Source organism: Epinephelus fuscoguttatus, linkage group LG24, assembly GCF_011397635.1.
Source record: "Epinephelus fuscoguttatus linkage group LG24, E.fuscoguttatus.final_Chr_v1".
NCBI classification, from domain to species: domain Eukaryota; kingdom Metazoa; phylum Chordata; class Actinopteri; order Perciformes; family Serranidae; genus Epinephelus; species Epinephelus fuscoguttatus.
Genome location: NC_064775.1, coordinates 587,887 through 600,287, shown reverse-complemented (window position 1 = coordinate 600,287; position 12,401 = coordinate 587,887). Strand labels below are relative to the sequence as shown.

At 42.3% G+C, this 12,401-nt stretch overlaps 1 protein-coding gene across 1 annotated transcript; it reads left to right on the top strand.

The window, feature by feature from the left end:
• The first annotated feature begins 1,568 nt into the window (after positions 1-1,568).
• LOC125885105 (cyclin-dependent kinase 5 activator 2-like) lies at positions 1,569-12,090 on the top strand. Its single transcript, XM_049570549.1, has 3 exons — positions 1,569-3,515; positions 5,319-5,456; positions 5,670-12,090. Exons 1-3 carry the CDS (start codon positions 3,054-3,056, stop codon positions 6,084-6,086), a joined length of 1,017 nt encoding a protein of 338 aa, XP_049426506.1. The 5' UTR covers positions 1,569-3,053; the 3' UTR covers positions 6,087-12,090.
• Positions 12,091-12,401: the final 311 nt, after the last annotated feature.

Here is a 12,401-nt window from a genome sequence, read left to right as displayed (position 1 = left end):
GTAGTTAAAGTATTTCAGTACTCTGTGATACTCAGTAGTTAAAGTACTTCGGTACTCTGTGATACTCAGTAAAGTATTTCAGTACTCTGTTATACTCAGTAGTTAAAGTACTTCGGTACTCTGTGATACTCAGTAGCTAAAGTACTTCAGTACTTTGATATACTCAGTAGCTAAAGTACTTCAGTACTTTGATATACTCAGTAGCTAAAGTACTTCAGTACTCTGCGATACTCAGTAGTTAAAGTACTCCAGTACTCTGTGATACTCAGTAGTTAAAGTACTTCAGTACTCTGTGATACTCAGTAGTTAAAGTATTTCGGTACTCTGTGATACTCAGTAGTTAAAGTACTTCGGTACTCTGTGATACTCAGTAGCTAAAGTACTTCAGTACTTTGATATACTCAGTAGCTAAAGTACTTCAGTACTCTGCGATACTCAGTAGTTAAAGTACTTCAATACTCTGTTATACTCAGTAGTTAAAGTACTTCAGTACTCTGTTATACTCAGTAGCTAAAGTACTTCAGTACTCTGTTATACTCAGTAGTTAAAGTACTCCAGTACTCTGTGATACTCAGTAGTTAAAGTACTTCAGTACTCTGTGATACTCAGTAGTTAAAGTACTCCAGTACTCTGTGATACTCAGTAGCTAAAGTACTTCAGTACTCTGTGATACTCAGTAGTTAAAGTACTCCAGTACTCTGTGATACTCAGTAGCTAAAGTACTTCAGTACTCTGTGATACTCAGTAGCTAAAGTACTTCAGTACTCTGTGATACTCAGTAGTTAAAGTACTTCAGTACTCTGTTATACTCAGTTGCTAAAGTACTTCAGTACTCTGTTATACTCAGTAGTTAAAGTACTCCAGTACTCTGTGATACTCAGTAGCTAAAGTACTTCAGTACTCTGTGATACTCAGTTGCTAAAGTACTTCAGTACTCTGTTATACTCAGTAGTTAAAGTACTCCAGTACTCTGTGATACTGACTAGCTAAAGTACTTTAGTACTCTGTTATACTCAGTAGTTAAAGTACTCCAGTACTCTGTGATACTCAGTAGTTAAAGTACTCCAGTACTCTGTTATACTCAGTAGTTAAAGTACTCCAGTACTCTGTGATACTCAGTAGTTAAAGTACTTAAGTACTCTGTTATACTCAGTAGTTAAAGTACTTCAATACTGTGTTATACTCAGTAGCTAAAGTACTTCAGTACTCTGTTATACTCAGTAGTTAAAGTACTTCAGTACTCTGTGATACTCAGTAGTTAAAGTACTTCAGTACTCTGTTATACTCAGTAGCTAAAGTACTTCAGTACTCTGTGATACTCAGTAGTTAAAGTACTTCAGTACTCTGTGATACTCAGTAGTTAAAGTACTTCAGTACTCTGTTATACTCAGTAGCTAAAGTACTTCAGTACTCTGTTATACTCAGTAGCTAAAGTACTCCAGTACTCTGTTATACTCAGTAGCTAAAGTACTTCAGTACTCTGTTATACTCAGTAGCTAAAGTACTCCAGTACTCTGTGATACTCAGTATGCAATATAAACAGAACAGCTCTTGGTAACGGCGGCCGGTTAAACTGAACTCAGCCTGATTCACATGAATGTGTTAACTCGGCAGTTACAGTATGAAATTATCTTTAGGCCTGTGTTTACATCCACCAGGTGGTAACAGTATTTACGTTGTTCTAAAATACATTAAACAGTGAAAAGAAATTCATCTCAAGGAGCCATGAGGGCCGAACCACACCTGAAGGACAGAGTTCAGGAACTTTTACAGGGGCTAAACAAGTCCCTGCCTCGGAGTAGGTACTCAGAACGGCCCCAAGAAACTCCTGGGCTTGGGGATTACTTGGTGCTGATTGGATATACTCAAGTCAACAGAAAGCGAGACGTCTTCTCCTCTCGTTCATAGCTTCCACCGCCATGTAAATGAAGAGACACGCCAGAAACCCAGCAACCACCTCAGCTCCTTCCATGTTGATAATCGTCTTTCTGCTTTGTACTTCTGCTTCTTCTTCTTTGTTGTTCTTCTTTGTTTCTTTGCCGCGTCGCCCCGGTCAAAATGGTCGCGCAATGATTACGTCACTTCCAGAGCCCGGTAACTTTACAGGAACCTGCGTCCTACTCCGCCCTCTCAGTGGAGACACGGCGGTTGAGAGGGCCGTGCGGGAGGACGTTCCTGTAAAGTTCCTGCCCCCCAGATAGCACCAGGAACTTCTTCAGTGGAACAGAACTCTGGCTCATATTAGCCAGACTTGGACATTTAAGCCTGGATTTGCTTTTAGCCTGCTTGATGGAACACCCCCCCTGAGCAGACACACCACGGACAACAGCAAACACTGAGAGCAGCAACTCACACCAACTACAAACTACTCAGTCTAGCATGCTGGGAAATGTGGGCCGCTGTGAGACGACGGCCTCGAGTGATGTCACCTGAGGCAGCGTCGGTCACAGGCTACGAGTTTGAAAAGTAAAAGAGTGTGGAGAGGTGGAGGTGGAGAGACGTGACAGTCATCTCTGCTGCAGGATACATGTCAGAGGGAGAGGTGCACTGTGGGTAATGTAGGCGTCAGGGTTTGATACAGAATAGGACTGTGTACGATATCTCTGCTCCTGCTGCAACCATAACTCAGTGTGTAAAATAATTATTACAACAATAATGATGATGATGATGGTGATAAAAATGAGTGGAACGGTCCTTTAATGGTCCTCACTGCAGTTTTAAAGGCGCTCAGCACCGCGGACAGCGTCTCTGCAGGAGCCCCGCCCACCCTGCTTCAGTCCATCAGTCTGCGTCACAGAGACAGAGAGACAGGTGGAGACGGAGGGGGGGCACACGGAGCCACCACACCGGGACAGAGAGACAGATAGGTGGAGGGGTGATGAGGCTGCCGGCTCGTGTCTCTTCTGTCTCCATGATGGAGTTTTATCTGTAACCTTTCATTTACGGTTGGAGCGGACAGACGGACAGAAGGACAGACAGAGGGACAGACAGACAGCTTCTCCTCCGCTGCTGCTGCTGCAGAGAGCCTCGCGCCTCTCGGTCTGCTTGTCGTCATGGGAACGGTGCTGTCTCTGTCTCCGGGCTCGCGGAAAGCCGCGGCTCGAGGGCCGGAGAAGCTCGCGGAGCTCGCGGTGCAGAAGCCGCCGGAGCACCGCGAGGAGGAGGAGGAGGAGGAGGAGGAAGAGAAGGACGGAAAGGAGAAGAAGAAGAAGACGAAGAAGACGAAGACGCGGCATCCGGTGCTGCTGCACGCGCTGAGCTGGAAGAAGCGCCTCGTGGCCGCGCGAGCCAAGAGGAAGGGCGGGAAGAAGGTGAAACCCGCGGTGTCCGAGCCCGGGCACGTGCAGCGGGGGCAGCGGGAGCAGGCGGCCACCGACAGCCGTCACAGAGCACTCAAGGCCGGACACAGACACGGACCCATCCCGGTGCCCGTCCCCACCGTCCCGGATCATACCCAGAACCCAAACGTGGGGAGGCCGGACCTGATCATCTCACCGCGGAGGGTGGTGGTGCAGGTGGGTGTGAGCGCGCGCGCGCGTGCGTGCGCGTGTGTTCAAACCGTACACTACAAATATGTAAAATGTAAAAAAAAAAAAAAGAAAGAAAGAAATGTAGCAATAAAAAGAATAGACAAAACAAATAAATAAATGACCTCATCAGTGACATCAGAGCTGCAATGTCATTCAGTTAAAAAAAAGAGTGATCAACGTACAAATATTAGAAGAAAAAAAAAGATCAGAGAAAACTCAATAATTTCATGCTTTATTTACCCAGCTGGCATCTAATGTGTATTCACTGCTGAATCAATGTCAAACACCATGGTTGCATTACTGTTGAATTATGTTTTGATTTTGAAAGATGAATCGATGTTGATTTTACAATGTTTTATCATAAACTTTAGATGTGGTTTCAAAACTGTCTCAACGTTACAATACATTTTTTTGAAATTTCAATGTTGATTTATGAGAATTTTGTTATCCTTTTGACAGCCATCAGAATTAAACATTGTTTCAATGTTGAAACAACAATTTACATCATTTAAACCACATTTCAATGTTGAAGGTCGGCCGTGGGCCAGCTGGGCAGCATGGTGAGATGCTGTTGTGTGGTTGAATTAAGGTTGTGACGCCGGGTGACCAAAATTTTACATTAGCATGACATGTCATTTAACGTAAAACACTGACGACACATGACATTGATATTTTGTTGGTTTTAAGTTGTGTTGTTAAGTGACGTCTTTGTAACGTCTCATGCCAAAATCATCTTGATGTAGAATAATGACATTTAGTTGTAAATGATAGAGAAAAAATATCAATAAAATATATACATTTTTGATATTGATGATATTTTAAATGTCTGTTGACGTTAGAATTTCATGTTGTGTGGAAGTTAACATTACGCCATTTGTGTTCTCCATAATGTTGTCATTCTACTTCAAGACATTTGAAGACGTTGATATTTGTTTGATTTTAGGTTTTGAGGTCAGGTGACCAAAATTTAATGTCAAGACAACTTCTGATAATGACGTAAAATACTGACGACAGACGACGTTGACATTTTGTTGGTGTTAAGTAGTGTTTTTTAATGATCAAAATCCAGTGTCTTCCAGTCCTGTCACACCAACATCACCTTGACAAAGAATAACGACAATTAGTCAGTAGTTATGGGGAAAAAAAAAATCAACATCTGCAAAACGTCATAATGTTAACGTCCACACTAACTGATGTTCTAACATTATTATCCAACAAGAATATCACGAAAAAAACAACACAAATAAACAAAACAATGACAATATATTTAGTTCTAACGCCAACATAGAATACTGCCGTAAAGTACTGATGACAAATTACGTTGACATTTTGTTGGTTTTATGTTGTTGCTAAGTGACCGAAATCCAGCATGTTCCAGTTGTCTCATGCCAAAATCACCCTGACGTAGAACAACGACATTTAGTCGTAAATTATGGAGAACAAAACCCAACATCTGACAAATGTCATTTTCATGAAATTCTAACGTCATTGGACATTTAAAATATTATCGACCTCATTTTCATTCCAACCAAAATGTATCATCGTTCGACGACAGTGTCCAACGTCTTTCATACCTCATGTTGATGTCCGGCACCAGCTGGGTAAATTTCACATTCTTTAAATACTTAAACAGTTTTGATTCAAAATCACTTGCACGTCATCGACAAATTAAACATGTTAACACAAAAAATCTGTCACTTTAAAGTTTTTTAAAGGTTTGTACAATTTAAATTGAAGGTTTTACTTATTTAATAGACTAATAACATCCTCGTCTCCTGTCCTCTGCAGGCGTCCACAGGCGAGCTCCTTCGCTGCCTGTCTGACTTCCTGTGTCATCGTTGTGTCAAACTGAAGGAGCTCTCGTCCAATCAGATCGTCCTGTGGTTCAGAAACGTTGACCGAGCACTGCTGGTACAAGGCTGGCAGGTCAGTGTCCAGGTGTCTCTGCGTCCTGATGAACCTGTGTCCTTGTGTCTCTTTGTCCCTGTGTCTCTGTGTCCTTGTGTCTCTGTGCCTCTCTTTTGGTAAAAAGAGTACTCTGCTCTGTGTAATACTCAATGTCCAGTCTCTGTCCAGTCTCTGTGTCTGCAGTAGTAGTACTCTTGTCTCTGTAATTCCCGTTGTCCTGTCCCCCTGCAGGACCAGTGCTTCATCAGTCCTGCCAGTCTGGTTTTCGTGTACCTGCTGTGCAGGGAGGCGGTGGACGAGGACACGTCCTCAGAGCAGGAGCTCCACGCCACCTTCCTCATCTGTCTCTACCTGGGCTACTCGTACCTTGGCAACGAGATCTCGTACCCGCTCAAGCCCTTCCTGGTGGAGTCCAGCCGCGATGCATTCTGGGAGCGGGTGCTGGAGCTGATTGAGCGTCTGAGCACCGACATGCTGCGGATCAATGCCGACCCGCACTTCTTCACCGAGGTGTTCCAGGACCTAAAGAACCAGGGCGGAGCCAGGGAGAGGGCGAGGGAGGAGAAGGAGAAGGAAGGGGAAAAAAAGGAGGAGGAGGAGGAGAAGGAGAACAACGGAGGGAACAGGATTGAAGACCTGGATCGTTAGGACAGGAGATGAAAGAAGACACAGACAGAGAGACGGAGAGGAGACCCCAGTGTTTGTTCATGAGACTCGCCCAGCAGCCGTCAACCCTCTAAAGGTCTGAATGTAACAGCGGCTACAGCTTTAACGGCGTTACCGTGGAGATTGACGAGCAGTCAGGCGTCTGACCCACAGTGGGATGGACGGTGAACTCCGACTGGACACTAGCTCACTTTAACTGCATGCTGTCAACACACACCAACAGTATCTTCTGATTGTTCCATCGTGGATGTAGACCACATAAGTAACCATCTCCAGCCTTATTTCCTTCAGTCGCATCGCCAAAGACAGCGAAGACTGATTTATTGATTTATTGATCTATTGATTAACTGATCTATTGATTTATTGACGACATCATCAACAGAAACAGAAAACATCCAGAAACTCACATCATAAGAAAATCAGACAAAGCAAAAGCTGAATGTTGTTGAGCGGAGAATTGGTGAGAGCTTCCGCGGCTCCAATGGAGTCCGAAGACATGCGGCGATCTGATTGATCGAAGGCTCGGGGAGCTTAATGACCTTTGACCTGGAGCCCCACAGAACCTGTTGGTTCCACTGTGGTTTATAAACTACAATATTCAAGATACAAAACAAACATGAGGTTTTCGTTGCGTTTGATCACGGGAAATAATCGATTCTTGTACGATTTGGCAATCGATTCCCAAGGTAATGGAAAACCTGGAAAAGGTCATGGAATTTCACAATCACATTTTGCAGGCCTGGAAAAATCAGGGAATAAGTAAAAATTATGGTTGTTAGCATTGACGCTTTAATTGTGATGCAATTTAAGTCTGTACATAACATTTATTATTTAAAATATTAATAAAATGTCAGATTTTTTTTTTAAATGCCCGACAAATATTAATAAAATGTCCGAAAAAGTATTTCTAAAATGTCCGACAGATATTAGTAAACTGTGGAAAAAATAAATAAAATGTCCAACAAATACTGATAATATGTGCGGAATAAATATTAATAATATGTCCGAAAAAATGATTAATGAAACGCCTGAAAAAAATTTCCAACAAATATTAATAAAATGTCAGAAAAAAAAAAGAAATAAAATGTCAGACAAATTTTAATAAGATGTAAGATATGTTTTTTAAATGTTAGAAAAATACTTTATACTTTTCATCAATCAAAATTGTACTCCAAATTTCAAGTCATCTGACATGAAATGGGTTCTGTGGGTACCCATGAGTCTCCCCTTTACAAATATGTCCACTTTATGTTAGTCCCACACAGTTTTTAGGCACAGAATATCAGGGGTGTAACGATCCATTGATCTGGTTCGACATCATTTCAGTGATGCAAAGTGAAAAACATCGATCCATATCATCATCTTTAGGATACTTTTTATTTTGAAATTCTGTCTAACTGTAAAACAGCAGCATTATTGACTTGAATAACTCAGCAGTGTGGAAATATTTTGGATTTCAGAGGAAATACAGGTGTGTATTTCCAAAGCGCTGTCAGTCACAAAGGGGTTCGGCCTTTTAGACAATTCCTCCAATCATCATGCAGACACCGAGCGTCCTCTCCCGCCTACCGCTCCATCAGGTCCCAGGGAAGCTGAGCCTCCCTGGAAGTGACGATTTTGTTGCATTTATCCAATGACATCTCGCTTTGCTGCATGAAAAAAACCTGCTCAGCGCTGTCTCATAGGAATGCTTGGAGGCTCCGCGTCCACCGTGCTGACACGAGAATGTATGACAGGGAGGTCGCGTTTGAAAACTGGTGATAAACAGCTGACGTTTGAACATGTAAATTCAATCGTGCATATTTGACCATTTCTTCTATGAAATTTTAGGGGAAGTTCAGCCTCCCTTGTTGTCTCAGAGCAATCGCCCCTGGACTCCATGTAGTACCATATCGTGATAAAACTGGTGATTTACACCTGTACAAACGATGCACTTTTTCCATTCAATGTTTATTGCAGACATATGACCAAAAAACTGTACACACACTTCTGAGCTACATCTCAAATTAATCTTCATGGTCTGGTTGCTCCATCCAGGCTTAAGCCTTCTTCTCGCTAAGACCAGGTGTAAATATTACGCCTAGTCAGGAACAGACGATAAGTCAGAATCTCAACTGTTTCTATAAATCAGCAGCTAGATTGACAAGAGCTACAAATGTTCAACAGCAAGCAACATTAGCTTTTCTGTTATAGGCTGCTTTTTGTCTAGCTGACGTACAAACATAAACTGTCCTTACCTCAGCTTGTTGACCTTGTGACCAAATAAATGTTTACCTCGAAAAGGTGCGCTGCTAACGTCTGTTATCAAGCTGGATAGTGAGATAATTAGCTGGTCAGCAGCAGCACATTCAGGGTCCTTTCAGACCTAGAGTTGTGGACCAGAGGTTGGTTCAGACCCAGGTCGGAACACCTTCTCACCACAAACCAACCGCACCAGAGTTCCTTTGGAACCGGACTGAGACCACCTCGGTCCGGTTGTTTTGCTGTGTTCACACCTGCACAAACGAACCGCACTGAGGGGGCAAACCAGCTGGAGTTTGACTGAACTAGACAGGGCTCAATGCTTTCAACACACTGCTGGTCCATGAGGTGTAACCTGCAGTCAAAGTTGCTGGGCCTTCAGATGAAGACGCCGCTAAAACCGGGCATGGTTAACACTAGGCATAAGTCTGGTTGTTGCAACTGAATTCTTAGGACCTTAACAAAGTCCTCGCTAAGTTGGTCTTTAACCCTTTCCCCACCAGAGTGTTATTTTCAAGTTTCCAGTCAGCGCCAGTATTTTTGATCTTATTCAAGAATATTTGTAGGCCCACAGAATTTTTTCTTATATGAAGATGTAAACAGTATATACATGAAACTAAAGAGACCTTCTGAGCCACAAAAAACACATTTTTTTTCTCATTCCGTTTATTTTTTATTCAGCACTTGAATTTGTGCATTTTCATAAAAAAGAAACAACATTTCGGACAAAAAGCTGAAAGATAGAATTTTTGTGAAAGACTCATTTTCAAGTATTCCTGACATCAGTTTGAATTGTATAAATCAGGTCAACAGTCTGTGGGTTAATTGTGTGCTGCTGTTTTGTCTCGACCATTTGTTGTAGCAGAGCACTGATGTGAAAGATACAAACCTAAAATTCAAAAATATAATTTCCAATCACACAATTTCATCACCTCGTAAAATCAGTCATGAAATTTTGTGAAACTGTCACAGTAATGTGACATAACAGCAAATATATTTGCTGTAGTTGTCAATGTAATGTAGCGCCCAGTAGATTTCTTGATTTTCATACTGCGTTCCATGTTTACCTTCTTCGTTCCTTATTAGAGCTTGAATCTGATGTGATGCTGAGCAAGTTTAACAAAAAAATAATTTTTCTTATCATAGGTCATGGAAAAGTTTTGATATTTTGTACATGAAAATGTGCGGGAAACCCTGGTTGATTGTCTAAATGCTTGTTAATGAGGTGACGCTGACGGAACTATTGGAGCAGAACTCAACTTTGAGCACAGTGCAGCACCTGAACAGTGTACAGCGTGGACACGCTGGAGTTAACTTGTTGTTCAGCTTCACAAAAGGCAATATTTGCAACATATTTTAATTGAATGTCTAAATATTCACATTGGCAATGCGAACGTGAAGTATCTTGTGAATGCGTAACGTTAATAGAGAAGAGGAGCGATCAGCAGTAACGTTAACAAACAAGACTAGCTGACCAACACAAGCTGCTGCATTAGGCCCTGATCACACACAAAGCGTTTCAGCAGGAGGAGACATTAAAACAAAGCAGCTGAGCTCTCCGCTTCCCCATTATTTTGTTGCTCTCATACAGCCAGGAGATGGTAAGGCGCTTTCAAACTAATGAATGCAGTTAACTTTCTAAAATAAAAAGGTTGCCGGCAGTTTATTCTTCAATAATATGTTGTGATTTCATTGTATTTCAGGTCAAATATTACTTTTTTTTGTGCATTCTGCAAAGACTCCAGGTGACGGTCAACCAGCACGTACGTTCTGCACCTGCGTGAGAGGAAAAAACTCTCCACACCAACAAACGGCGGCAGTCTGGATTTCTCATTCTTTCAAAAAGAGAAACGGGAAGGCCACCTTGATGCTAGTTAGCCAATTAGCACATTAGCAACACAATCCAGTGTAGAAAGAACAGAGCCGTGTGCCAATTAACAGTAGCAAAAACCATCAGAAAACCCTTCTGTTAAAGAGGAACAATAATCTTACCTCATGGAACAAGTTTGATTTGGCCTCACTCCCTCTGGACTTTAGCTCTTTGATTACTTTCCTCACTTCTGTTTCTTCTGCGAGCTCTGCATTCGCATACGCCGAGTCAACATGCTGAATCAACCAAAAAAAAAAAAGCCGATGGGGGCCGACAAGGGGCAACTGTACAGGACACACCACTCTGACTAGGGCAGCAGACGCTAACCAACAGCCCAACGTTGGCTGGCTGGTGATCTGTGGGTGCAGATGGATGGTGTGTGGACCTCAGTAACATGTCTATCCTTCCTGCGGTGCACTACGGCTGGTATGCGGCGGTGCAACAGCAGCCAAACGACACCCTGCCTCTGGAGTCGGTGTGCCATACTTATTCTTCTCTCATTTGTGGTCTGATTAAACCGACAATACAGTCTGGTTGCTAGGGTAACAGATTACGACAGACCATTAACCACACCTCCATTCTCTGTTTCAGAAAGAACGTGAACCGTTAAATAGAAGTACCGCGGACTGGTGACGGGCTTTAACCTTAAACTACAGTTCAAGGTCGTTAAATTCCTGTCAAGTAATTATCGTCACAAAAACTATCAGAGGCCATCTTGAACACCTGCAGGCCAGAATCACCTTTGACCCTTGTTGCATTGTGGGAAGTACAGTTCAGCAGCTGCACCTTAGAGACAGACTCATATGGTTTTCTCAAAGTCAGCAATGCGTCCTTGGTAAAACAGGTCCTACAAAGGCTAGACAAGACTCCTTCCTAGCACTGAAGTGAGTGCCCAGGTGTGCATCACTGCAGAGGTCCTGCTGGGAAATCATGTGGAAAGAATTGTGGGTACTTCATACCCGCTGAGTATACACACATGCACTGTTGTAAATTCCATGAAGAAAGGACTCGTGGTAGAATTCGAAGGATCTTTGACACTGGAACAGTCTATCAGCAGGATTTATCCCTAGAACACTAATGTTACAATTAGTAACAGCATCACTAACGTCGGGTATATTTTACCCGATATAATGTACTTCTCATCCAAATATATTAAAGTTCAACAATACCTGGCAAATTGAAGTACTCGTCTTATATTTCCTCCTATACAATGTATCATAAAATGAAAAAAAGGTATCATGGGGGGACCCTATAAAAAGGCTCTAAAATTAGTGAAAAATTAGGGATAACTTAGCTTTCGTATCAAATAAGAAATATAGCTAATGATTGCCAACATAAAGGAAACTTAGCTGTGTTTTACTCACTTGTTGGCATGATAATTAATACAAAAAACACTAACTTCAGCTAAAATCCACCCGAAAAATATTTTACCCTCAAACACTAAAATCACCCGAACACCTGCCTGTTGAAAAAACAGGTATGGGAGCAGGGAAACACAATTACCTTCAGTGATGTCTTTGGGCAGGATGAAGCTACCCAAGGACCCACACAAGACAGACAAAAGCAGCACAATGAAAATCACATGATCACAATCGCATGCGTGAAAATCACCCAACGTTAGTGTTCTAGGGTTAATGACGTAGCCTCCTTGAAGAATCCATCCTTGACTTTGAGAAGCATCAGTAGATTGACAACACATTCAGAGCAGGCAACAGGTCATGTGACCTGGTGATCAGCTGATGTGAGTTGGATGTTTTCTGTGTCCTGTGTTCTTGTCTGAAGGCTGAATGTAAAACCAGTCAGGTTAACTGAAGTGTGCCAATTGTTTTTATATAGAAATGAAATCACCGATATAAACAACACGAGTCGAGTGTCTGTTGCCTCTTATGTCCTCTTATTTCCTCACCACCATCTTGGATTTTTGGAGCCAGCAGTGACCATATTTGGAGGAGAGTGTGGAGCTGACCCACTGTCAGTGTGCGGGAGTTTATTCGTCTGCCTGGATTTTGTTATACCTCCCTGCCAGCAATAGGAACGACCTGAGGCATTATGTTTAGAGGTGTCTGTAAGTATGTAAGTACATACGTACGTATTTACATTCTTCCTTTCGTTTTGTAAATGCGATATCTCAAGAATGCCTTGAGGTCCAGGTATCATTGGCTACTTCGCAAGTCATTTGTAATTTA

Coding starts and splice junctions, on each gene's coding strand:
- LOC125885105 (XM_049570549.1), top strand. CDS start 3,054: ATGGGAACGGTGCTGTCTCTGTCTCCGGGCTCGCGGAAAGCCGCGGCT. Junction 3,516..5,318: donor CGCGGAGGGTGGTGGTGCAG/GTGGGTGTGAGC, acceptor TGTCCTCTGCAG/GCGTCCACAGGCGAGCTCCT. Junction 5,457..5,669: donor TGCTGGTACAAGGCTGGCAG/GTCAGTGTCCAG, acceptor GTCCCCCTGCAG/GACCAGTGCTTCATCAGTCC.